Consider the following 24,812-nt stretch of genomic DNA (forward strand, 5'->3'; position numbering starts at 1 on the left):
CTCGGCTCCCTCAGTTCTTCCCAGGTCCAGCTTGAGACCCAACTCCTTTTCAGATCTTGGCAGCCACAAAGCTATCTTTCTTCCCTGATCTCCTTTGGGTCTTAGTGTCTTTATTGAAATCTTAAGACATGCTGCTTCCACTGTTAGTTTTTCAAGTATATGTTTGTAAACTCCTTGAAGGCAGAATGATCTTTGAATCTATTGTTCTATTAGAGAGGCTCAATAGATACATGTTGTTTGATACCAAAGTTTATCCTCACAAGTGTCCAAATAATTTATACTAGCCCTTTTGAATGAAACTTTTCCAAAACATTTTCTATGCTCCTCTTTTTTCCTAAATAGAGAATCACAAATCTAATCTTAATAATTCAGGAGAATCATTATGAGCACTATTTTATTAATAAAGTTAAATTAATAAAAATTAATAACTAAATTAATAATAAATGATTAACTAAGTTGTGATACAGTAGTTCTCTCTCTCTCCAATCACTCCTGCAGTCAGCATCCCTGCCTCTATCAGTCTTTTATTTTTCCACATCTGGTTAGGTGATTTGAAAAATAAAAAAACTCATTATTCTTAACAAGGCCGCTAGGGTTATTTACAAAATCAGTGAAAACCCACGGTGATGTGTATGGGGTTTACCATTCCTTTTACAGCAGAAACCTTTCTTCTCATCCAGGCCCCCAGCTAAAACTCCTCGTAAACGTAATTATAATATAATTCTTCAAAATGAACACCTAATGTCTTAGTTACCCAAACATCTCTCTCTCTCTCTCTTAAAATAAGATATGAATACTAAATATTTATATGATACTACAGAAACAACAAAAATCATGTAACAATAATTCATTTGGCAGCATGCAGAAAACTTCACTTAAAAACTGCACTTTAGAGACGTAAAAATAATCTGCAGACTACTGACAATTGTCTGCTTTTCCTGAGGGCTCTAGTATTTGTTCTTTATTTTTTAAATGTTACTTTTCGAACTACTAGGGACAACACAAATTATAGTATTCCTAGGGCGTCAAGCCACTGAAACAAAACTGGACTAGAACTTGATCCCTTCAAAAGAAAAAGCAAAACAAACCAAAAAAAAAAAAAAAAATTTGAAGGTTTGAATTCTCTAATATATTAAGATACACAGGTCTATTTTTTAAATGACATTTTGGACTGAAACTATTACAAGTTTTTAAGAATGCTGGTTAGTAGGTGACTAATACCTGAATTTAGAAGGCAATACAATCACAGTGTATTCTTCAGAGAAGAAAAAAAAATGCATTTTTAAGGTATATTAACTGTCTTCAAACATGGACTGTCATTGTTTTCTAAATGCTATTACAATGCCCTCTGGTGTTTGGTTTTTGTTTTTTGGTTGTTGGTTTTTTTTTAACATTTTCCCATCTCTTTTCTTTGAGAGAAAGAATTCAGAGAGAGAATAACAACTTTCATTTATATCACAGTTGACATTTTTTTAAGTATTTTCATGTACATTATTTCATCTGATTCTTCAGCATTTTCAGTGGACTACAGCTTCTTGAGGGCAAAGCCATTTTTCACATTCTTTAAGCGCTTCGCAGATAGCAGGCCAATTGTTTCCTTATGGTTAAAGCTAAGGTCTGCGTCCCCAGTTTTGCCATCTGGAGCATCACAAAGTTCAGTCCTTCTGCTAGGTGAAGACAGCTGACACACCCCCTTCTCCCCTACCACCGTGTACTCTCTATTCCTAATTAAATATCTCTAAGTTTTCTTGAACTCTATATTCCATACGCAGTCTGAATAATATACCTATTCTGAATGATATATCAGTAAATGCAGGCTAGATTTTTAGTATTCTTTAGTCAATCATCTCCATTATTGACAAATACTGAGCTGTATAAAATCCCTAAATACTTCCTCTCTGGAATGCTATTAAACCAGAATGCTTAGTCTACCACTTGAACACAAGGATAGACCATTTGTCTTCTCTGAAGTTTCAAGGTCTTTTTAGAAAGAAATTATAAGTAAGTGAGGTATTTAATAATAAAGAAAAAAACTATATCCTCCTTATTTTATTATTATTAAATAACATTTTTTTTCCATTTCTTTTCTCCATTTCTGTCAATAAAATTCTGTTCTACAGGCCTGATTTTTTCTTTTTAAGTGAAGTATAGTCAGTTATCATGTGTCAATTTCTGGTGTACAGCACAATGTTCCAGTCATGCATATATATACATATATTCATTTTTATATTCTTTTTCATTAAAGGTTATTATAAGCTATTGAATATAGTTCCCTGTGTTACACAAAAAACTGGGGGCTAACATTTGCAAATCTCAAACTCCCAAATTTATCCCTTCCCACCCCCTTCCCCCAGTAACCATAAGATTGTTTACTATGTCCATGAGTCTGTTCTGTTTTGTAGATGAGTTCATTAGTGTCCTCTTTTTTCTTTTAGTGAAAAAAGTGACATATAAGTGACATCATATGGTATTTTTCTTTCTCTTTCTGGCTTGCTTCACTTAGAATGACAATCTCTGGGTCCATCCATGTTGCTACAAATGACATTATTTTATACTTTTTATGGCTGAGTAGTATTCCATTATATAAATATACCACAACTTCTTTATCCAGTCATCTGTCAATGGACACTTGTTTCCATGTCTTGGCTATTGCATATAGTGCAGCTATGAACATTGGGGTGCATGTATCTTTTTGAATTAGAGTTCCCTCTGGATATATGCCCAGGAGTGGGATTGCTGGATCATATGGTGTCTATTTTTAGTTTTTTGAGGAATCTCCATACTGTTTTCCATAATGCCTGCACCAAACTACATTCCCACTAGCAGTGTAGAAGGGTTCCATTTTTTCCACACCCTCTCTAGTGTCTATCATTTGTGGACTTTTCAATGATTCTATAGGCCTGCTTATAATACAGCTAATAAAATTTAAGAAATAAAAGTCTTCATAATTAACCAAAGGATTCTGAGAAAGAAATGAAAGAGATGTCCCTTCTTGTAGGCTTGAAAAGAGAAATTCTGCATCATAAGCTATTTTTAAAAACCTGACTTGATAAGGTATTAAATTAAGAACCTTCCCAAGAATATCATTTTGCTCTCCATAGCAATATAGAGATGTGTGAACACTCAAAACCGTTACTAGAATGTCTTCTGGTTTTCGTTAAAAAGAAATTCATTCTCTGTTACTACAAATGTTATTTAAACCAAAAGCTCTTGTAAAACTCCAAAGACAGTGTTGCCTGCTAAACAGCATCCCCAGGATGGATCACCTTGTTCACCTGATTATTAACAATCCCTTCCCAAGTCAGAACTTTTGGTAAGAATCACATGAAATATACGTTTTCCTCACACTCAGTGCCTGCTATGAAATGTCCATCCACATTATCTCTTTTCCAGATTTCCTTATTACTAATCTTACAACCTCATTCCTTCAAAGTCCCTGATCATCTGACCAAATACTAACTACTGCCTATTAATCAATGTAGATTTATATCTCAGACAATTTCATTCTGATCAAACATAACTCACAGTGATATAATGCTTGCAGTTCTGTACCCTGGCAAGATTCCCTGAGTCTACCTCTACCAACTGCCAGAATATTGTGCAGAGTATATAATAACCATGCTGAAATTCTCTTCCTCCTCTATGAACTGATCATAGGGAATCTCCCTGAGGGATGGAAATGCAGTAGGAGTGTGTGTCTAATGCTCAGGCAATGTATTAGACCTTCACGATCTGCTTGGGTCTATTCCTCTATATATCAATTCCTTTGATAAGGCTATCCCCCTGGGCACATGCAGCCTCCTAAATTTGTGGATCCAATAATACCCAGTTCATAGTGAGAAAGTCAGATAGCATGATTACCTAATGACTCATGGTCAGGCATTTTTCATCATAACCAGGACTGAAGAGAGTATGACTTTGCTCTAAACTCCAGGTTCTCCACCATGATTCTACTACTGGACATCCTGCCATGGTCACCTAAAAGCTATTCAGTCCATTAAAGGAAAGCATCAGGGTTGTCCTCATAGCAGGCTAGACCAGCTGAACTTCTATTGCTCTAGGTTCTACTCAAAGATGGCAATTCTTTAGGTCATACTATAAATAGATGAAAGCTACCCCCAAAATGGTGTTGCCCACACTAGATTCCTACTCATTAACCGTTCCTCTCTTCTTCCTTCCAATCAGAACCCCAATTTTATTCCAGAAACAGGCAATAATGAGCTCAGGGAAGATGGGACTCTCCCTCAGCTCCAGAAGTTAAGCTATGATTGATCTAATCCCATTCCTCTTTGCTAGTGACTGACTTAGGGCAGACACAGGACTTCATTCTGATGAGTGATACATAAGGGGAAGTCTGCTGAGGGAGCGATTTCCCTCTTGATGTAAAAAAAGAGGTGGGGATTGAGTTTAAAAAAAAAAAAGACCCTTTCTTTCCTGCCTTTGGATATTGTCATAAGTACATTACAGGCTGGAGCTGCAGCAGCCATCTTGCAACCATGATGGGAAAGACAAGAGAATGGCAGAGAAGCTGAACTAGAGCCCTGACATCACTGAGCAGCAGAATTTACCATTCTCTTTCATTAACTGTACCACATTTGCAGAAGCAACTATCTACCGCTACAAGCTTTAAATGACTTATGCTCTTTTAATACTCTTCTTTGGCAAAAAACTTGTGGCCCCCAATACTTTGCCTTTAATACTTACTTCCAGGAAATCAGAGTTTATTTATTAACTGTTTCATCCTGCCATAAGTAGAGATAATCTACTCCTTAGAATCAACTGAATTTTCACAGCTTTCAGCCTCAACCAGGTCAGATAATTAATCCCAGACTGACCCATTTCCCTGGTGTCTGTTTTCTTGTAAAACTTCTGATACCGTTTTTGATTGGTTCTACTGCAAGTCACAGAAATCAATTCTGGCTAATTTAAAATGATAAGGAATTTATTTAAAGTATGGCAGTTTATAGAACTACCAAAATTACTAGAAAACACTTTCAAAGATATTCAGCTTGAAATTATGTCCAAACCCACATAGCAGAACTGATCTGGTCACCATTTTCCTTGCCCTCAGGCCCCAGAGGCTGCAGACTGAACTGTCAATTCCACCCCTAGATAGAGGGCACCACCACTAGTTTGACTGCCATTGCTGCCACAAGAAATTAAATCTGCAGTAGAAAGGGGCTTGGGAAGAAAAGGGGCTTGCTTCTTCTTGCTTCTGTATTCCATCTCCTCCCACACTTGCCAACAACTGCTTCAAGCCCCCTCCATTGCCCAGCCTAGGAAGAGGGGAAATTTGGAGGAAAATACATTTTACACAACCCACAGTGTTGCAATCTGACATTGGTGCCCTTTGCATCTAGCATCCTTTAGATACTGGATTCCTTCTTAAGTGGGGAATTCCTGTGTGTTTCACAAAAATCTTCTGCTCCACTGAGGATCTCCTACCTGCGATTCCTTTATAGGGATGATTCTTTCTACAACTGACCAAGACTTTGCCTTCAGCCCTTGGCTTTCACCGGGCTCACATTAACCTCTCCAGATGGGTCTTTTTAGTGAAGTTCCTTTTAAGATGATCTACAATTTTATTTCTTTGCAGTTTCCACCTTTGGTCCATGGGAAACGTGTGTTCTTGTCCCCAAATTTTGCTCTACTTCATTCTGCCACCAGGCGGCTGTTCTAGCCAGCCTCTCTAGCCTTTTTTTTTTTTTTCCTAATTTATTTCAGGTAACAGAGTCTTCTACGAATCAAGGTACCAGAGAAAACATTTCATGCTTTTTGAATGTTTTCTCTTGGCTGCAGTTAAAGGAGAAGTGCTTCCATCATCCTCACCAGGAAGTAGGAAGGGCATTTACAGCACACTGACGACTCTCTCCAAAGAAATCCTTCCTCCAAACCACTTCTGCCCTTCCCCATGAAGTCTCTGCTCTCCTTTATATAACTCAGAGGCAGGAAGTGAGCTAATTCTGACAGAAGAAATTTTCTGTCTCTTAGCATGTCCTACATAAGGTAATCTAGTATTTTGCCTTAGAATGCTGGGATAATTTTGGCACCTATATTACTTGGCCTTGGAATACTTAGACAAAATTGAGATAACATGAAAGGTTCCATTTTAATTTCCTGCTACATTTAATCATGAAACTATTCCTTGTACAGGCACACCTCAAAGATACTGCAGGTTTTGTTCCAGACCACCGCAATTGATCGAATATAGCAATAAAGTGAATCACATGAAATTTTTTTGGTTTCCCAGTACATATAAAAGCTATATTTACACCATACTGTAGTCTATTAAGTGTGCAACAGCATTGTGTCTTAAAAAAACCCAATGTACATACTTTAACTTTATTGCTAAAAAAAATGCTAACCATAGTCTGACAACACAGAATTACCACAAACCTTTAATTTTTAAAAATTCAGGGTCTGTGAAGTGCAATAAAGTGAAGCACAATAAAATGAGGTATGCCTGTACTTCTCCAGCCTGTCAGGTCTTCCAGAGTCTCCACAGTTCCAGTCAGGAAAAGATATGCTCAGGTTACTTGTAACAATGGATAACTTACAATATACCAACTACAAGAAAAGCATTACTTTCACTCCATCCCACAAATTTTAAGTTCTGATTTCATTTTCATTTAGTTCAAAACATTTTTTTAAATTTCTCTTAAGATTTCTTCTTTGATCCATGTATTATTTAGAAGTGTATGGTTTAATTTCATGTATTTTCAGATTTTCCAGCTATCTTTAATTCCACTGTGGTCAGAGAACATACACTGTATTTTTATTCTCTTAAGTTTGTTAAGGTATGTTTCATGGCACAGAAAGTGATCTATCTTGTTGGGTGTTTCATGTGACATTTAGAAGAAAATGTATTATGCTGTTGTTGGATAAAATAGTCCATTGATATCAATTATATCCAGGTGGTTGATGGTGCTGTTGAATTCAACATATCCTTACTGATTGTCTGCCTGCTGGGTCTGTCCGTTTCTGATAGAGGGATGTTGAAGTCCAACAGTTACAGTGAATCTATTTCTCCTTACAGTTCTAGCAGTTTTTGCCTCATGTATTATGAGGCTGTTTTTAGACACATACAAATTAAGGATTATCATGTCTTCTTGGCAAAGACAAGATACCCCTTTATCATTATGCAATGCCTCGCTTTCTTGCTTTGAATCTGCTGTCTGAAATTAATCTAACTACTCTAGCTTTTGATTAGTGTTAGTATTGTTATCTTTCTCCATCCTTTTACTCTCGATGTGTGTCTCTATATTTAAAGTGAGTTTTTTTTGTATATAACATATATTTGGGACTTGTTTTTTGATTCACACTGACAATGTCTTTTAATTGATGCATTTAGACTAGCAGCATTTAAAATGATCACTGATACAGTTGGATTACTACCTACCATGTTTGTTACTGTTTTCTACTTGTTGCCCTTCTTTGTTATCACTCTTTTTCTGCTTCTCTGGTGTTAATGCAGTATTTCACATGATTCCATTTTCTCTTCTTTCTTAGCATATCAACTGTAATTCTTTCTGTTTTTTATTTTAGTGGCACAAAAAAAATTTAATTTAGTGGCTGCCCTAGACTTTGCAGTATATATTTACAACTAATCCAAGTTCACTTTCAAATAGCACTATACAGCTTCACTGGTAGTGCTAATACCTTACAATAACAGTCAGTATAATCCTAATTCCTCCCTCACATGCCTTGTATCATTGCTGTCATGTATTTCAATTATCTATAACTATGATCATCAAATATTTTTGCTGTTATTATTTTGAACAAACTGTTATCTGTTAAATCAACAAAGAAAAATAAAAGTTGTAATTTTATTTTTACTAATTTTCTAACACCCTTCTTTCCTTTACCTGGATCTGATTTTCTGACCTTAATCACTTTCTCTCTGAAGAATCTCTTTAATATTTCTTGCAAGGCAGGTCTGGCAACAAATTTCCTCAATGTTTATCTAAGAAAGCCTTTATTTCTCCTTCACTTTTAAAGGATAAAGTCACTGGATACAGAATTCTAGATTGGAAAGTTTTTTCCCTCAACATTTATATATTTCACTTCACTATATTTTTGCTTGGATTGCTTCTGAGGATAAATGCGATGTAATTCTTATTTCTGCTCCTCTTTTGGTAAGGTGTTTCTTCCCTCTGGCTTCTTTCAAGATTTTTTTCTTTACCTTTGATTTTCTGTAGTTTGAATATGTTATTCCTAGGTGTAGGGTTCTTTTTGTTTGGTTTGGTTTGGGTTTTTTTGTTTGTTTTTTGTTTGTTTCTTTGTTTTGCATTAGTTTCCTTAGTGTTTTCTGAGCTTCTTTGATCTGTGGTCCAGTGTCTGACATTAACTTGAGAAAATTTTCAATCATTATTGCTCTAAATATTGCTTCTGTTCCTTTCTCCTTCTTTTGGCATTTCCATTATGTGTCTGTTATATCTTTTGCAATTATTCCATAGTTCTTAGATATGCTTTTCCATTTATTTCAATCTGTTTTGTCCTTTTCAGTTTGAGAAGTTTCTACTGACATATCCTCAAATTAGCAGATCCTTTCCTCAGCTATATATGATCCTCAAATAAGCCCATCAGAGGCATTCTCCAATTCCATTTCAGTAGTTTTAATTTCTAGTATTTCTTTTTCTTTCTTTCTTAGAATTTCCATCTCCCTGCTTACATGATCCATCTGTTCTTGCATGTTGTTTATTTTTCCCATTAGAGCCCTTAGCATATTAATATCAGAGTTGTTTTAAATCCTTGATAATGTCAAAATCCCTGCCGTATCAAAGTCAGGTTCTTGTTCTGTGTCTTCAAACTGTGCTTTTTGCCTTTTAGTACACCTTGTCATTTTTTGCTGAAAGGCAGACATGATACACTTACGGGTAGAAAGGTGGTAAACAGGCCTTTGTCGTGATAGTGGTAAGTAGTAAGGTGTGGGAGAAGGGGAAGGTTTCTATAGTCTTATGATTAGATCTCAGTCTTTTAGTAAGCCTGTGTCCCTGGATTGTGAATTTTGTGATTTCTTCTCAATTTGTTTCACCTCCTCAGGTGGTACAGGATGTCTAAAGGGGGCTGCAGTTGGGTATTTCTCTTCCCCAATGTCAGTTAAACTCTGTTAACACCTCAGTAGGTCAGACTCTGGCAAAACAGTCTCTATTGAGGGCAAGCCTATTTAAGAAAAACAGATTGCTCTGGCATATTTCAAAACGGTTCCTTTTCCCCTTCCCCTGCAAGAATGAGGGAATTCTTCTCTGATCCTGGTAAAGCATCTAGAGATAAAAGTCACAAAAGTGTAAGGGTCCTCCATGACTGGATTTCTCTGGAGTTTTTAACTCTCAGACTTATCCACACTAAGCCTCCAGCAATTCACCAATTATGCGTCACATTTTCCAGCTCCAATACTGGTTTCCACAGAGGTGGGTTTCTGCTCCAGTAAGCTGTGATGTCTGTATCTGTATGTCTCTCCAGTTCTGGGGTCAGCGGTTTTCCCTGTGATCTCACTTCTCTGATGGATCAGAGAAGAGTCTGGATTTTTTAATTGGTTGAGCTTTTTTACTTGTTAGGATGGAGTGACGACTTCTAATCACCTTAGATGCCAGACCGGAAACTAGAAGTCCTGTCCATTATTTCAAGCAAGGTACCATAAAAATGCAAATGTTTCTTCCCAGAAGATACACAATATATCTGCAGTAGGGAAAAGAAAATTAAGTTTCTGCTAAAAACTCTTTTTTCACTGGAAAGAGCCTTGCTGCATTCCAAGCAGAAGTTCTATCATATACAAAGGCCTGGAGTCAAGAAAGAAAAGAGCCCTTTTAAGGAAATACAAATCTTCCACAAGACTGAAGCAAGACTTATGTGGTGGAATAGCAGAAAATAAGGATGGAGAGATAAGCATAATAAACTAGGTTACACAAGGTCTGGCTGGCCTCGCTACAGAGTTCAGATTTTAGCCCTCTCTCAACTCTTGAAGATTTTTAAATAGAAGAATGACATTTATTTACTTATAAACTATATCATTCAAAAATTATTAAAGGTGAAAAGAAATGGCATGGATTGATATATGCTTTGGAAATATCGCTAAAAGGGCATTCATTTAGAAGTACATCAGATTCAGAGGCCTGGCAACAAAGAAATCACATGGGAGGCTTTATCAGAAACCGTGTAAGAAATCACGAGAGTCTGAACTAAGGCAGCAGTAGTGGGGACAGAGAGGAGGTACAAGATGTGAGAGGTCTTTAAGGTTTGGTGACAGAATGAATGCAGGGGCTGAGGGAGAGAGAAGCTGTGATTCCCAGGTTTCTATTGGGGCAAGTAAGTAAATGGTGATACCATACAAAGAAAAAAAAGTACCTTTAAAAAAAAGGATGACAGGATGAGTTCCAGACAAGGTGAGTCTGAGACAATTGTAAAACATCCTAATAGAGACAGAAGTCTAGTAGGCAGTTGTGTGCCCAAGTCTGGAGTTTACTGGGAGCCATTCTGATTCATAACAAGAAGTTAAAAGCCATGATGTGGATGAGAGAGTGGAGTGAAGGGAAAGATTTTGGATAGAGTTTTTGAGAGCAACAACCCTTAAGTTATAAACCAAGGAAAAGGAGCCATGAAAAAGACTGAACATCAAAGAAGAGAGGAGTCTGCCCAGTAGAGTCATTTTAATAAAATTCAGCATCCAAAAAAAAAAAAATTAAAAACTCAGCATCCACAACAGAGTTTTAAGAGTAAACTGCAAATACTCCATCTTCCCTCTCCCTACAGTCTGGTCCACTCTTAAAACAACAAACACTGCCACGTCCCAGAGACTTTCCACTGCCCCCTTCCTTGCAAAATTCTCTCCCTGTGTCCTGTTGACCATCCGCCAAAAATCCTACTCACCCTTCAGCAGCAGCTGGAACAGAAGCCTGGTGTAAAACAAAGAACGTTGCCCACCATTCGATTCTACAAGGATTGATTGATTAGCCACCACCAGAGTCGCTGACCTACAGGGAAGGAATTCAGAGCGCAGATCAGGAAAGAGGCACTGTGCGCTCTGGGAAAACAGGGCAAACAGGCCCTTAGATAGCTAGAAATATTCCAAGAGAAACTTTTATGAATCTGGATTCTCGCATCTTCTGCTACTTAGAAAAGCAGAGAAATCATTAACTTAGATATCTGCTCCTCCCGGCTAGCAACAACCTTCTAAGAGGATATATGCTCGATTACATGGACCCCTGGGTCAAAATCACATATATGGTGGCCTTCCCCTCCGCCCTCCTTGAGAACAGTTCCTCAGAGCTCTCTGAGAGCCTGTCTTCCCAGCCGGAGTCCTCAGTAAATTCCGAATAAACTCAACTCACAGGGCTTCGGTTGTGTTTTTTTCCAGTCAACTGGGAAGTTTCCTGTGAGCCTCTTTGTGGGCCCTTTATCACTCTTCTCACAGCCCAGCTGACAGAGACTCCCTCGAAGGGCCGTGTCTTACTCATCTCGCGTCCTCAAGACGTGCACAGTGTGTACAAGGAGCAAAGGCCGTGCAGTCCTCTCACTGTTTCTCACGTGCTTTTAGTGAATTCCTGGCTCCTCACTTTCCACATCTCTCCTCTGTAAGCCTTATCTACGCTGCCTGGGCTAACGGTACACGGGGAAACTCCGGACAGAGACTTTGCAGCGAGCCTGTCAGGTTCACCATAAAGCAGCCACCGCCCTCCTGCCGCCTTGAAACTACTACAGCTTCCCGCGAGACCACCTGGGCGTCAGGGGGAGCACTGACCGCGCAGCACCTCAGGCCCCGCCCTTCTCGTTCAAGCCCCGCCTCCACGCTCGCCCCCGCGCAAGCTGAGGCGGGACCGCGCCCGTCTCACGCCCCGCCCAGGTCCTGGACCCACCCCGCGAGGCCGTTCCCGGACTTGGACGCCCGCTTCACGGTCACCGGAATCCGAGGACATGGCGAACCAGGTATCGCCAGGTGCTCCGGGGACGAAGTCCGAGAAAGGAAGGGAGGGAGGGAAAGCATGGGGCAAAACCGGGCCTCTGGCCTCGGGGGTCGTGCGGGGCTCAGCCCAAAGACGGGATCTGGCTACCGGAGCTGAAACGGGGCCTCGGGTCAGCGGCTCACCGGGAAAGAATGGAGGAAGCTTTGTTCCAGCTGCTTACTGGGAAGTTTTGATGCTTCTGAGACAGCAGAAGCGGGGTGGGGGTCGGGGGATCCGGAGTAGGGAGGAGGGCCAGTGTCCTGGTATCTTCGGAGTGGCTTAGGAGCCGCCATGCTTTGCGCACACAAAAATAATTCGCCCCGGGTCGCACTTGTAAGTGGCAGAGCTGTAGCCGGCGCCTAACCCCTAGGATTTATGGTGCATTGAAGTGAAAAAAGATTCTAATGCAGTGTATGAATTTTTACCATCAGATTTAATATTTACATTTTAATTTTAAAAGTAATCATTTTTATCACCTCACCAATTTTCCCAAGCCACTCATCCATCTATATAGTTCAGCCCTCCTTTTCCTCCACTCTTTGTTCTTCCGCTACTACAAAGTACCAGCTTATTTTTGCAAAGCTGCACTGGGTCAAGGACTGTATTAGGGGCTTCACATTCACTGCTCACGCTCTGTATAGAGGTATTTTATCTTCATGTGACTATCTCTTCATCCTTTGATATCCTACTTAAAAGTGAAGCTTTCCCAAACCCATCAACCAAAGTTATACTTTTTCTCCACAGTTTGCATTCTGTAGCTTTGTACCGCTCCGTTTAAATCTCACTTTTTGTAGTTAGCTTTCAAGTCTGTCTCCAAACCCAGTGCAACCTTTACCCTGTCAACACATTTCATAAGCATTATGTGAACTGATCCAAACCTTCCTCATTACACTTGATTCTCTGGTAAAGGAAGGGTGTAAATCTGACTAAAATCTTCACAGCAGCACCATATTATAGAAATATAATATGAGACACATACGTAATTTGAACTTTTATAGTAACCACGTTAAAATGGCATTAGAATTGGGTTAAAATTTAACCCAGTATATTCAAAATACTATCTCAACATGTAATCAATGTTTTGAAAATATTATTGAAATATTCTCATTTTTTTATACTAAGTCTTCAAAATCTGGGTATATTTTACACTTAGAGCTTATCTCAGTTCAGACTGGGCATTTTTCAAGTGCTGGATAGCCACACATGGCAAGTGTGTACTCTATTGGATAGCACAGTTAAAAGGAATAGATGTAGTTTTTTAAATTCCCCCATTCTGATACTCCTTCTTACACTCCTTCCCAGTGTGCAGTTTTGCACTAAATCAGTGTTACTCAAATCAACCTGAACAAAAGAATTTCGTAGGGCACATTTTAAGCATTCAGATTCCTTGGGCCCTATGCCAGAATACTGAATCAGATTCTCTTGGAACTTGGTTTTTGGTTTTTTTTGGGGGGGGGGGGTTCATAAATCTTTTTTTTTTTTTTTTAATGGTGATGCCGGGGATTGATCCAGGACCTTGTGCATGCTAAGCATGTGCTCTACCACTGAGCTATACCCACCCTCCCTGGAACCTGTGTTCTTAACCTGCTACTACTTATGCATTGTAGAGGATCATGAAATAGTCAATGAACAGAACTTTATGTGGTCATCTCAGTTCTTTTTAATGAATGTTATTTATATGAAATATAAACACATGCAAGACAATGCTCCATGTCTCTTAGAGGTATATGTTTCTTTGTGAATTTGTGATGTACTCTCTAAGATTAGCATTCATCAACATCTTAATTAACTCATAAGTAGTTGATTATTAGTCCAGGAGGATAAACAACTCGCTCTCTTTTTTTCCCCATTTCAGGTTATCAAGTGCAAGGCTGCCGTTGCCTGGGAGGCTGGAAAGCCTCTCTCCATAGAGGAGATAGAGGTGGCACCCCCAAAGGCTCATGAAGTTCGAATTAAGGTAATGATACATCTGATGCTTACCATTAGGTCTCTGGATAGATGCATCCTCTGACTGCAGAGGATCAACCCCAAAGGACAGTGTCAAGGGGAAGGTAATAAAAGTCATCCAACCTTGGAATCACCACCTCTTATTTTATCCCTCTCACCTTTGTAGCACTGCTCTCCATCTTCTTAGCTTTGCTGTTGGTCTGAGCAGCTTTCCCCATGGGTCACTGGATTATTGTAGTTTATCTAATGTAGCCTGGGTTTAAGATGACTTTGTAGGATGCTCCCCTTTCTGCTTCTCCTGTAACTTAAAATGTGTGATGACACATTAGAAACAACAACAAAAAAAAAAGTCTTCAGTTTTGTTAGAAGACACTTCGAATAAGACTTGGGAAGAGGTTCATAACTACTGGACCAACAAGCAAATGCAGTAAGCTTGCTTCTAGAGTTTTGAAATGTACTGACCCTTGGAGACAAGGTCAGGGTTTGGGGGATTCACTCTTCTAGTGCTTCTCAACCTCTACTGTGGCAGAGAAATTGAAGTTACCGGTGGAGAGAGGCACATTTTACAAGGCAGCCAGCTGGATGTTCTGGCATTCTACTCTGTACTTGTTCTGCTATAAAATGAATGCTTTAAAGTAGTGACCACTGAATGAAACTAACATTCTAGAAAAAAACTTTCTTGCTGTGAATCGGAGTATACTTCCCCTATCCTACCTCCAGTGCTCATGCTCCCAGGGATCACATGTAAAATGTTGAGAAGCCCGGGACCAGATAACTTTTTAAGATCCTTTCAACCCAGATGCAGGAATCTGAAATCTTATAATAGTTAGTATATTTTTCTTTAAGTTTAGAAATCAACCTGATTGTGATTTTGCTACTGAAGAAGAAAATGTTGGTCCTGGATGTACTAGAGTGAGCTGTATAGGGTACACTGAGTTCAGCTGCCTTCCCTGGGAAACTGCTAAAAAAAAAAAAGCTAAGAGTGTTATGTTGTAATTGAGTACATAGGTGAGAAGCAGGGAAGCATAAATACAAATAGTCCCAAGACTTTTCCTTTCTGTACTTCTGGTAGTTTGGAAAGATAAGAGACGCTTGAAAGCCAGAGGTCAGGATAAAAGGCTTATTTAAGTAGAAATTGTGTATGATTGCTAGAAGGGGAGTTGGTTCCACTGAAAGCTCTGAGTTTTGGCCCCAACCAAGCAGGCTGGCATATTTTAGAAATTGTACCTTTTTGGACGTTGCATTTCCCAGCAATCATGAGGAGACCAGCAGTGAGATGGGCTCTACCTGCTTTTGCATGTAGGTAATGTTCCTTCCTCTCCACACCTGAAGAAGGCACAGTGCCCGTAAATCACCTTGTTTACCTTCTCTTCACTGAAAAGGAGAATATACATACCATGTTCCACTGCCTATAAATGAACCATTACTTTGATGTACTACTAAGAAATATTGCCAGTTCTAATTGTTAAGATGCCATAGATTATAAGCACATGCTGATTTTAGAGAAGTTAAAATAAGAAAGAAACGTATCTTACAATCTGTAAAATATGCTATTAAAATAAAAATGTCTTTACTTTGACCTATGCCTCACTCTGAATTGCATGCACACACACTTAGACACTCTTTATTTTAATATCATGTCAGATCATTGCCACTGCAGTCTGCCACACTGACGCCTATACCCTGAGTGGGGCTGATCCTGAAGGGAGTTTTCCAGTGATCTTGGGGCATGAAGGTGCTGGAATTGTGGAGAGTGTTGGTGAAGGAGTTACTAAGCTGAAGGCAGGTAAGGAGGGTATTTGAACCATTTATTTTACAATTCTGGCTTATTTCTATAGGGAAATTGTATTTGTGATAAACTACACGTTTATTTATGAACAATTTATCGCCTGTCAAGATTGGTTTTATTTCTCATCTGGAAAGCACAAATATTTGAGAATTTTTTTCTGATTTTTCAGACTGCTGTTTATCTGAAATGGTTTAAGTACATTTCCAAAGCAAATTTTCCCCAATTAAGCAAGAATTTTTAAAGATATGTCAAGTCAGTATTATGAAGCACATGACCTCCTTGTTCTCCACTTACTGTTTTAAGAGTTTCATATGGATAAAAATTTTGAAACTTGTATTTTTTGCATAGTCAGGCAGTGTCTAAATGATGTTATGTAGGTAAAGTTCTAAACCTTTTAAGTTGTTAACGTTGCAAACTGAGTTGACAGGAATGGGAATTTGCAGTGGCTGATGTATTCATTTAGAAACAGATGCTACCTAACAACAAGGTCCTACTGTATAGCACAGGGAACTATATTCAGTAATTTGTAGTAACCTACAATAAAAAAGAATGCGATAAAGAATATATATATGTATAACTGAATCACTATGCTGTACACCAGAAACTAACACAGCATTGTTAATCAACTATACTTCAGTTAAAAAATGATAATAAAAAAAATGAGAAAAAAGAAACGGATGCTGCTTATTCAGGATGCTGTCTTTGCATTCGTTTTCCAGGTGATACTGTCATCCCACTTTACATTCCACAGTGTGGAGAATGCAAATTCTGTCTAAATCCTAAAACGAACCTTTGCCAGAAGATAAGGTTAGTATCTTTTTATTTTATTCTTGAGACAAGAGGTAATATTAATCATGATACTAATAAGTAATTATGTGGCAGTTTGTACAGAGCATCATCCTCCGTGAATTATTTTATTCCATCTTTATGGCAACCTGTTGTTGTCACTGGTATCACCATATTCATAGAAGAGAAAATGTAGACTCAGAAATGGAGTTGTTTGCCCAGCATCATCAGCTGTTAAGATACATAACAATTTTTTGAACTCATTCTCGTTCCATAACCCTAGGCTAAATTTGCCAAAATGTATAATAAGGAGGGACATGTTTACGCAATTAAATGGAGTTATTTTTTTTTAATGGAGTCATTTTTATAAGCCATTTTAATTGTCCATGAAATGAAAGTAATAAAACTTACCTCATAAGGTTTTGGCAAGAGTATAAGAGATAGCACAATGCTTTTAACACAGAAAAAGTCGTTATTTTACTGTAGCAAGGTAATAGCACTTAAAAAACTTCTTTGAGGCATTTAAGATCTTGTGTTCATTTGCAACTTTTTTATCTTTTTTACTGAAGTAGAACATACATATAACAAAGTAATTAAAATATACAAATTTTAAGTGTACACTCAACGAGTTTTTATACATATACACACCCAATGGTTACAACCAGATCAAGATAGAGAACCCTTCCAGCAGCTCACAAAGTTCTTCAAGTACCTTACAGGTCAATACCTGCCTCCCTCAATTCTGCATGAACAGAATTATACAGTATGTGCTCTTTTGTCTGGCGTCTTTCATCCATGATGTCTGTGAGGTGTATCCAAGTTGCTGTATGCATGAGTGGTTCTCTTTTGCTTCTGCCATATTCCATTCCAAATGTCACTGTTTACCCATTCTCCTGTTCATGGACATTTACACTGCTCCCAGTTTGGGCCTGTTGTGATTAATACTGCTATGAGCATTCATGCATGTCTCTTGGTAGACGTATGCACAATTTTGTCTTGGGTACTTTCCTAGGATTGGAATTGCTGAGTCATAGGATACACTCCTCTCATTTGATTTTCATAGCAATCTATAAGAAAGAGAGATGGTTTCTCTGATTTTCTAGTGAGGAAACTAAGGCCCAAAAGTTAACTCTCTTGCCCAAGATCACATGGAATTTTAAACCCAAGGATGTTTGCTTTTACAGCCCATATTCCTAAGCAAGACATTATATCATCTATCTGTTCAGAATATCAAACATAATTTTTGTTAGTATTATATCGGTTGCATTTGTGAGGTTTATTTATTTTTCCTTTATTGGTGTAACCAACTACACAGGCAAAAAACAAAGTGAAAAAATTACTTGAATCTGTGAGGGCTGTACACTTTTGAAATAGGCCTCCTAAAAGATCTGAATTAGCCAGTTTGGCCATCTATTTTCATCAGCTGATCTGGATGATTGCTTGTAATCTCTGCTGTACAGATGCTGGTTTTGGCTTTAAGCTTACAAAGTTATATTTGCTCACAGAGTTTTATGATGGAATTTTAAAATTATTTCATCTGATCCATAAGTTGTACCTGTTAAAATTATTTCAGTATTCTGACAGTAAAATCCAGAAGGATATTGAATGTTGAAAAAGATAGCTAAGATTATAAATCTCTTATAAATGTCCCTATAAGGCATTGCTAAATATTAATAAATATATTGGAAATTAGACTTTCAGTCTTAGCACACTTTCTAACTATTTACTGGTCATTATTTTTTAAATTGATTTGTTTTTCCTGTGGTTTTAGAAAACCTGATTCTACCCTACCTTTTTCCTTTTTTTATTTTCTTTAGAATCACTCAAGGGAAAGGATTAATGCCAGATGGCACTAGCAGATTTACCTGTAAAGGAAAGACAATTTTACATTACATGGGAACCAGCACGTTTTCTGAATACACAGTTGTGGCTGATATCTCTGTTGCTAAAATTGATCCTTTAGCCCCTTTGGATAAAGTCTGCCTTCTGGGTTGTGGCATTTCAACTGGTTATGGTGCTGCTGTGAACACTGCCAAGGTAAGTGTTGGCCTGGTTTTTAGCTTCCACCTTCTAATTTGATACAACAGAGCTTTAGTGGAATAGTGAAATTGGCCCAATCTGTAAGAAACCTGATGATTTCCTTGACTCTTGTGGAATGCGTACCTTATAGACTGTCTTTACTATTAGGTGGAACCTGGCTCTACTTGTGCCGTCTTTGGCCTGGGAGGAGTTGGATTGGCAGTTATCATGGGCTGTAAGGTGGCTGGTGCATCCCGGATCATTGGTGTGGACATCAATAAAGATAAATTTGCAAGGGCCAAGGAGTTTGGGGCCTCTGAATGTGTTAACCCCCAAGACTTCAGTAAACCTATCCAGGAAGTGCTGATTGAGATGACTGATGGGGGCGTGGACCATTCCTTTGAGTGTATCGGTAATGTGAAGGTCATGGTGAGTGTTCTTAGCTTCGTTCCTTTTGTGTGTATGTGTGTGTGACTTATTTTTTTAAGTGTAATTTCCTTAAGATCAAAAAGTGTTTTGTTTTGCAAAGGAAAAGTCTCTAGATAAGAATTATCCTAATAGAAGAAGGGAAAAATAACTATTTTAACTAGAAATGGGAAAAGGTAGAAGCATGGTCAGAGGAAAATGAAGAAAAATGTTTCTTTGCCTTTCAGTATGCTAACCCTTAGAGTATGTTTCATTAAATGAAAAGGCAGAATGATGCAGTCGTAGAGAACATGGGCTTTAGAATCAGATAGGCATCCACTTACTAACTCAGTGACCTTGAGCAACGACTTAACTTCTGTAAACCTGTTCCTTGTGTAGAACGCAGAGAGTAACCACAGGTACTTGATGCAAAGTAGACACTCAGCAAAAGTATTACTGTCACTTCTCTGCCTGCTGCCTGTATTATAGTCTTTAGAATTTCAAGCTAGGATTTACTTTTAAAAAACAGACAACAAATAAAAGCTCTAAATTCTTTCAATTTGTGTTAATATTTAGCCAAGTTAGTAAATTCTTTTAAATGCCTGTTAAAATTGTTCAATAAAATTAAACTTGCCAAATACTCAATTTGATCATTTTGTTACCATTTAAAAAAAAAAGTTTATGCCACCACCTTCTCCCCCGGAAGCTTCTGGGGAAGCAGATATTCTTAGCAAAGTGCACTGACTTCTGTGATCTGGTCACGTCTCTGCCTGCAGAGAGCAGCGCTGGAAGCCTGCCACAAAGGCTGGGGTGTCAGCGTGGTGGTTGGAGTAGCGGCTTCAGGTGAAGAAATCGCCACTCGTCCCTTCCAGCTGGTGACGGGCCGCACGTGGAAAGGCACTGCCTTTGGAGGTAATTTGGTGGAGGAGATGAATACATTTTCTCTTTTGTTTTTTTTCCACTGGCAGAATTTTAATGCCGGGCTGATTTTTTTGTTTTCATAACAATTTTCATGAGCTCCCTTCTCATCATAAATTCTTGAATCCCGAGTTATTTTAATAGAAGAGTTTCACAATTAACATTTACCCTTGGAACTGGGGAGAGGCTCGGCTTCTCTTGAAACACACGGCTACTTTTAACACACTTTAAAAAAATCAGTATTCCATTAATAAGGAAATAGTTGCGGGTAGGGCAAGAGTAGGAAGTTGGTTGCTCAATAAGCAAACAATATTATCAGCCACACTTTGTCATGCTGTGGACTTATGTTAGGTTATCAGCATTTTTACTCATTTTTCCAGAGAGTGCAGTGATTGCTGGATGTGATCATGTTTCTGTCTGAATAGTACTGATTTCAGCAGTAACCAATAGTAAGTCTTACACTAAAAATGTTAAGGTAGACAAAATCTTACAACAGACTTGAAAAGCTATCAAACTGATCATTTTTCCTTCGTGTGATCCTAAAAACTACACAGTGGTTGACGAACTACCAGTAAAATGCTGAGAAACAGTTTCCACCTTTTTCAAGGTTGCTCAACTAGGGAAAAGACAAGACATCAGAACACGTTTGTATTATCGAACTGTGAGTGAATGGAAGAAAACTTTTATAGCTTTTTAAAAAATATATTTATATCCTTGTCATCCTGCTAAGGAAAAAAAAATTACCTGAAAAATGAGAGCCAGAGTTTTCCTTCTTTAATAACTACAGAATTTGCCACAGAAAATGTCAGGCTGACTAAACCCTCCTTTCCAAAGTCCTAGCTGTATGCCACACTTGAGGATCTTCAACTTTTAGAGCCACACATGGAGCTCAGGGGCATCGTCTCAGGGTCCGTAGATGTATTTGAAAGGGCGTTCTAAGTCCAGGAGACTGAGTCGGGGGATTGGTGGTAACTGAAGCCTCATCCTCTCACATGCTCACTGGAAAATATGCTGGAGCCTTGGAACCCCATGGGTGTTGCTAAAATATGACACAGATGTAAATAGAAGTTTTGGTCTAGGGAATAGTGGTGACTGTAATTGTCTCGGTTACCAGGAGATTTAAAGGAGAAAATAAAAGAAGCACCACAATTTGGAGGGAAAAGATAATTGGTAAAGGATTTCAGGAGAGAGATTTAGAAAGGCTCAAAAAGGATTTGAAATATGATCCAAAGCTTCGCTGGTGTAAAAGGTGGGAAGGCTTCTTTGTAGATTTATTGCTGCTTTTCATACAAGTGAAAAATTGAAGGATCTGATATTATTTAAAATCTTAACATGCAACTAAAGACTTCCTTCTTTGCTTTTCAGTTTGTTTTCTATTCCGAGTTGCTATCCCTACTTTGTTTTTGAAATTAAAACCACAGAAATAAAGTCTTGCATCAATCAATTTTTTTCTTCCTTGAATTTCGTGATTATAGAGATCTTTGGTGTTGTGGACTGCAAGTCTCAGGACTAAGCGTGTCCTGAGACTTCCAGAGTTCTGTCTTGTATGGTATAATCTCCATTGAGATTTAATGGTATTTTAGTAAATCTTAATACAGAAAAAGGAAAGTACTCAAAAGACATTTACTTTTCTCGTAACTAAAGATGTACATTAAATTCTTCCTCCTCTCTATGCTGATTTTGGCCTCTCATTCCTCTTTAATTCATGAAAAAATTCATTTTCTTAAATACCTTTGTCACCCACTAAGTAAGCACACTGTAGAGATTTGTTGGAAAAATTAATGAATAGATGTATGATTTCTTTTAGGATGGAAGAGTGTAGAAAGCATCCCAAAGTTGGTGTCTGAATATATGTCCAAAAAAATAAAGGTTGATGAATTTGTGACTCACAATCTGCCTTTTGACCAGATTAATGAAGCCTTTGAACTGATGCATGCAGGGAAGAGGTAAACTTTCTCTTTAACTGTGTAGTGTAGAATGTGGTAATGACTTGGGGTTATGGAGGAAGAAGGGTAAAAAAACAGTTTTAGTGGTGTTAAATCACTCAGAACTTATGTTTATTACTTCTGTCTCTTACAGCATCCGAACCATAGTAAAGTTTTAAATTTCAAAGAGAAAAAAACTCAGCCATCCTTCTAAGACTCCTGGTCTCACTGGAGCAGCCAGACAAGCAGGGAGGACCTCTTTCAAGTTCACAGCCTCATTAGCACAGCCTTACAGCCCTTCATTAACCCACTCTAGGGAATAATGTTTTGTGTATAATTCATAAATCTCTAATCAAGGACAAGGCTGTTACTGTCATAAATCTGTTTTCTGGACTCTTCTTTACAAATAATTGCTAGCTCATTAAGGAATACTTTAACATAATAAAAGGAATTTCTGTATACGTGTGGAAGTGTCAGCTCTGTTTTACACCGAATTCACGGTTCCTCTCCCCATTATCTTCATTCTTTAAAGGAAAGATGGAGGAAGCCAGACAGTGATGAGTATCTGAACCCTGTGTCCTGCTGTCCTCAGTAACTTTCACTTAGCTTTTAACTCAAGCCAGTTTACAAAAGAGCAGATTTCTCCAGCTGTCAGTGGCAGAGTTAATCAGAACACAAGTCTGCTTCTGTGAGATTATCTTCTTGAGGGCGGATGCCCTGCACTGTTCGGACTCAGACTCCTAGTCCGTAGTACGGCATCTGGCCCACAGCGGGCAGTAACATTCCCCACTGGAACTGCCTTCTGAGCTGAAGTAAGGATATGTGTGTTGATGGTGGCTCTGTGAACTATTTCAAGTATATGGAGAATAGACTTATTTCTATACTGAATATCCAAATTTTCAGTGCATATTTTGTCAAATCTTTACATTTTACCACTTCCAGACCACACTCTCTTTCCTCTCCTGCAGTGGTCAACATCCAGAATTTGGTGTTTATCACTCCAGTGCGTGTTGCCGTACTTGGACGTTACAAACCTATAAACCCGCTAGTCCTCAGTGTTGTCCATCTTTTAAACTTGACACAGTCTCATTCTGCCACTTTCATTTTTTTACTCATTATTGTGTAACTAATCCGTGTTGTGTATATACTCCCATTCATTAATTTTAGTACTGTGCAGCAGTACTATAGAACTACCATAATTGACCTGTCTCCAGTTGATGGCATAAAGTGGTCTCCCAGACTGTTTCTGTATTTATTAGCAACTCTTTGGTGGAACATTCTTGTCCATTATACTCAGTGTGTTACTTAGGATGTACATCATAGGGTAAGCTGCTCTTCACACTCATCTGACTTGCAAATCAGATGAGTGTGAAGTGACTTTAGTTTGCATTTCCCTCAGTTACTAACGTCTTTCGATTTTATTGGCCATTTGTATTTCCTTTTTTTGCAAAGTAGCTATTCACATCCTTTGTCCATTTTTCTATTGGATTATTTCTCTTTTTCTGAGTAGTTTTTAGGGGTTCTTTATTGTAGACACCAGTCCTTTGTCAGTTTTACATTTTATTTTAATATATGTTGTATTTCTTATGTTAACATCAAATCTATCAGTCTTCCTGGTGCTGTTAAGTAACATTTAGGGTGCTTTACCCTGAGCAAAATATAGAAGCAAACAAAAGTGGTGCATAATTTGAGGTAACCCATTAACAGAAATAAATGTATGAAGGCAGTATATCCCAGAGTTAGAACATTCACAGAGAAACATTACATGAGAAAGAAGTTATAGTTTCCTCTACCCCCCAAAATAGGTGACCACTGTTAAGTTTATGTATCTTCCCAGAAGTTTCTATGAATAAAATAGCATTTATACATATACTTCAAATTTCCACAAAAGAATAAATACTATTAACACTATCCTGAGCTTTTTGTCTTTTCCACAAAATAGCACATTTTGGACTATTTTTGTATCAGGACACCAGATATGCCATGCACGTAAATATCTTTTGATGGCTTGAAACCATTTTTTTTTAATTCTTCTGGTTGATGTGGCTTAACTGCTCCCAAAAGGTTGTGTTTATGAGAGAGCAATATTTAGTTGATTGAAAAGTGGAAAAGTGGCAGTTATGGTCAGGACTTCTTTTTGGGTCTTTGAAGGGCCAGGCAATACAACCTAGCTTCTCTCATCTTACCTGGAGGGCTGGAGACAGTAAGGGCCCAGGTGGCCTGGATTGTCCTGGGTTAACTGGAAGAGAAGGAAATTAAAACTAGCTCCTATCCCAGCTGTAAGAAATGTACTTTTAATCTCGTTTGTTTTACCTCAGCCCTCCAGGAAGTATATTATTGCCTTAGGCAACTGCAGTAACAGAATGGGCGTGTAGGTTGACAATGGTGGAGCACTACTAATTTTTTCAAGTTTTTTTTCCCCTTCATTTTTTTCTCATACATGAGTTATACATGAATGAGAATGGTAAACATTTTTATGGTCACCAATATGAGAAAATAGAACAATTTTAAGACAGTAAAATAATGTAAGTCCAATTCTTGTAGCTGGCCAATTAGGGAGCTTGCTTCTCATTTCTGTCACAGTGAAGTACATACTCCTGAGCCAGCTAATTCAGTTTAACAAACGGGAGCATTTCCCAACTGAAAACACAATTGTCTCTTTCAAAGAACCAGTATGAAGAATCAGTTTTATAAGAGCCCACTACCAAGATTTTTGGATCATGGAACCATAGGTATAAAGTATTTTTTGTTAAGATCCTTTTAGTACATTCTCTTGGATGACATCTGGGTTGTTGTATATACTGCAGAACCAAATAGATTTTGGAGGAATGTACAACACAGGACTAAAAAACATTCACTATGTGCATGTCAGCAAATCCACCAAAATTAGTATTGTACCACCTTAGAAGTGTTGGGAATTTTTTAAAGGTATCTTTAAACCGCTTTCTTGGACAAAAGATGTAATTTTAACACAAATGGCTATCCTCCACTGTATATTTCATGGAAGCTAGTAAAAAATTTTTAAGGATCTAAAGTTTTACAATATTAGGAACCAACTTTAAACAACTCTGTTTTTGTTTTTTA

The 24,812-nt window shown here is 38.1% G+C and overlaps 1 protein-coding gene and 1 long non-coding RNA gene across 2 annotated transcripts in view; one reads left to right on the forward strand and one right to left on the reverse strand.

Annotated features, from left to right (window-relative positions):
* LOC135321116 (uncharacterized) overlaps nt 1–11,711 on the reverse strand; it is a 162,573-nt gene extending 150,862 nt beyond the window's left edge. Inside the window, exons 1-2 of the long non-coding RNA XR_010380523.1 lie at nt 11,328–11,711; nt 10,867–10,970 (exon numbers count right to left, since the gene is read on the reverse strand). This is a non-coding gene — a long non-coding RNA (uncharacterized LOC135321116). The remainder of the gene's footprint in view (nt 1–10,866; nt 10,971–11,327) is intronic.
* A 101-nt stretch (nt 11,712–11,812) lies between these two features.
* Nucleotides 11,813–22,187, forward strand: ADH5 (alcohol dehydrogenase 5 (class III), chi polypeptide). The gene is made up of 9 exons (XM_010980610.3): nt 11,813–11,922; nt 13,795–13,896; nt 15,531–15,672; nt 16,395–16,482; nt 18,279–18,498; nt 18,649–18,909; nt 19,662–19,797; nt 21,611–21,749; nt 21,883–22,187. The coding sequence occupies exons 1-9, from the start codon at nt 11,911–11,913 to the stop codon at nt 21,905–21,907; spliced, it is 1,125 nt and encodes a 374-aa protein (XP_010978912.3). The 5' UTR covers nt 11,813–11,910; the 3' UTR covers nt 21,908–22,187.
* The last annotated feature ends 2,625 nt before the right edge of the window (nt 22,188–24,812 follow it).

This window comes from Camelus dromedarius, chromosome 1 (genome assembly GCF_036321535.1).
Source record: "Camelus dromedarius isolate mCamDro1 chromosome 1, mCamDro1.pat, whole genome shotgun sequence".
NCBI lineage: Eukaryota > Metazoa > Chordata > Mammalia > Artiodactyla > Camelidae > Camelus > Camelus dromedarius.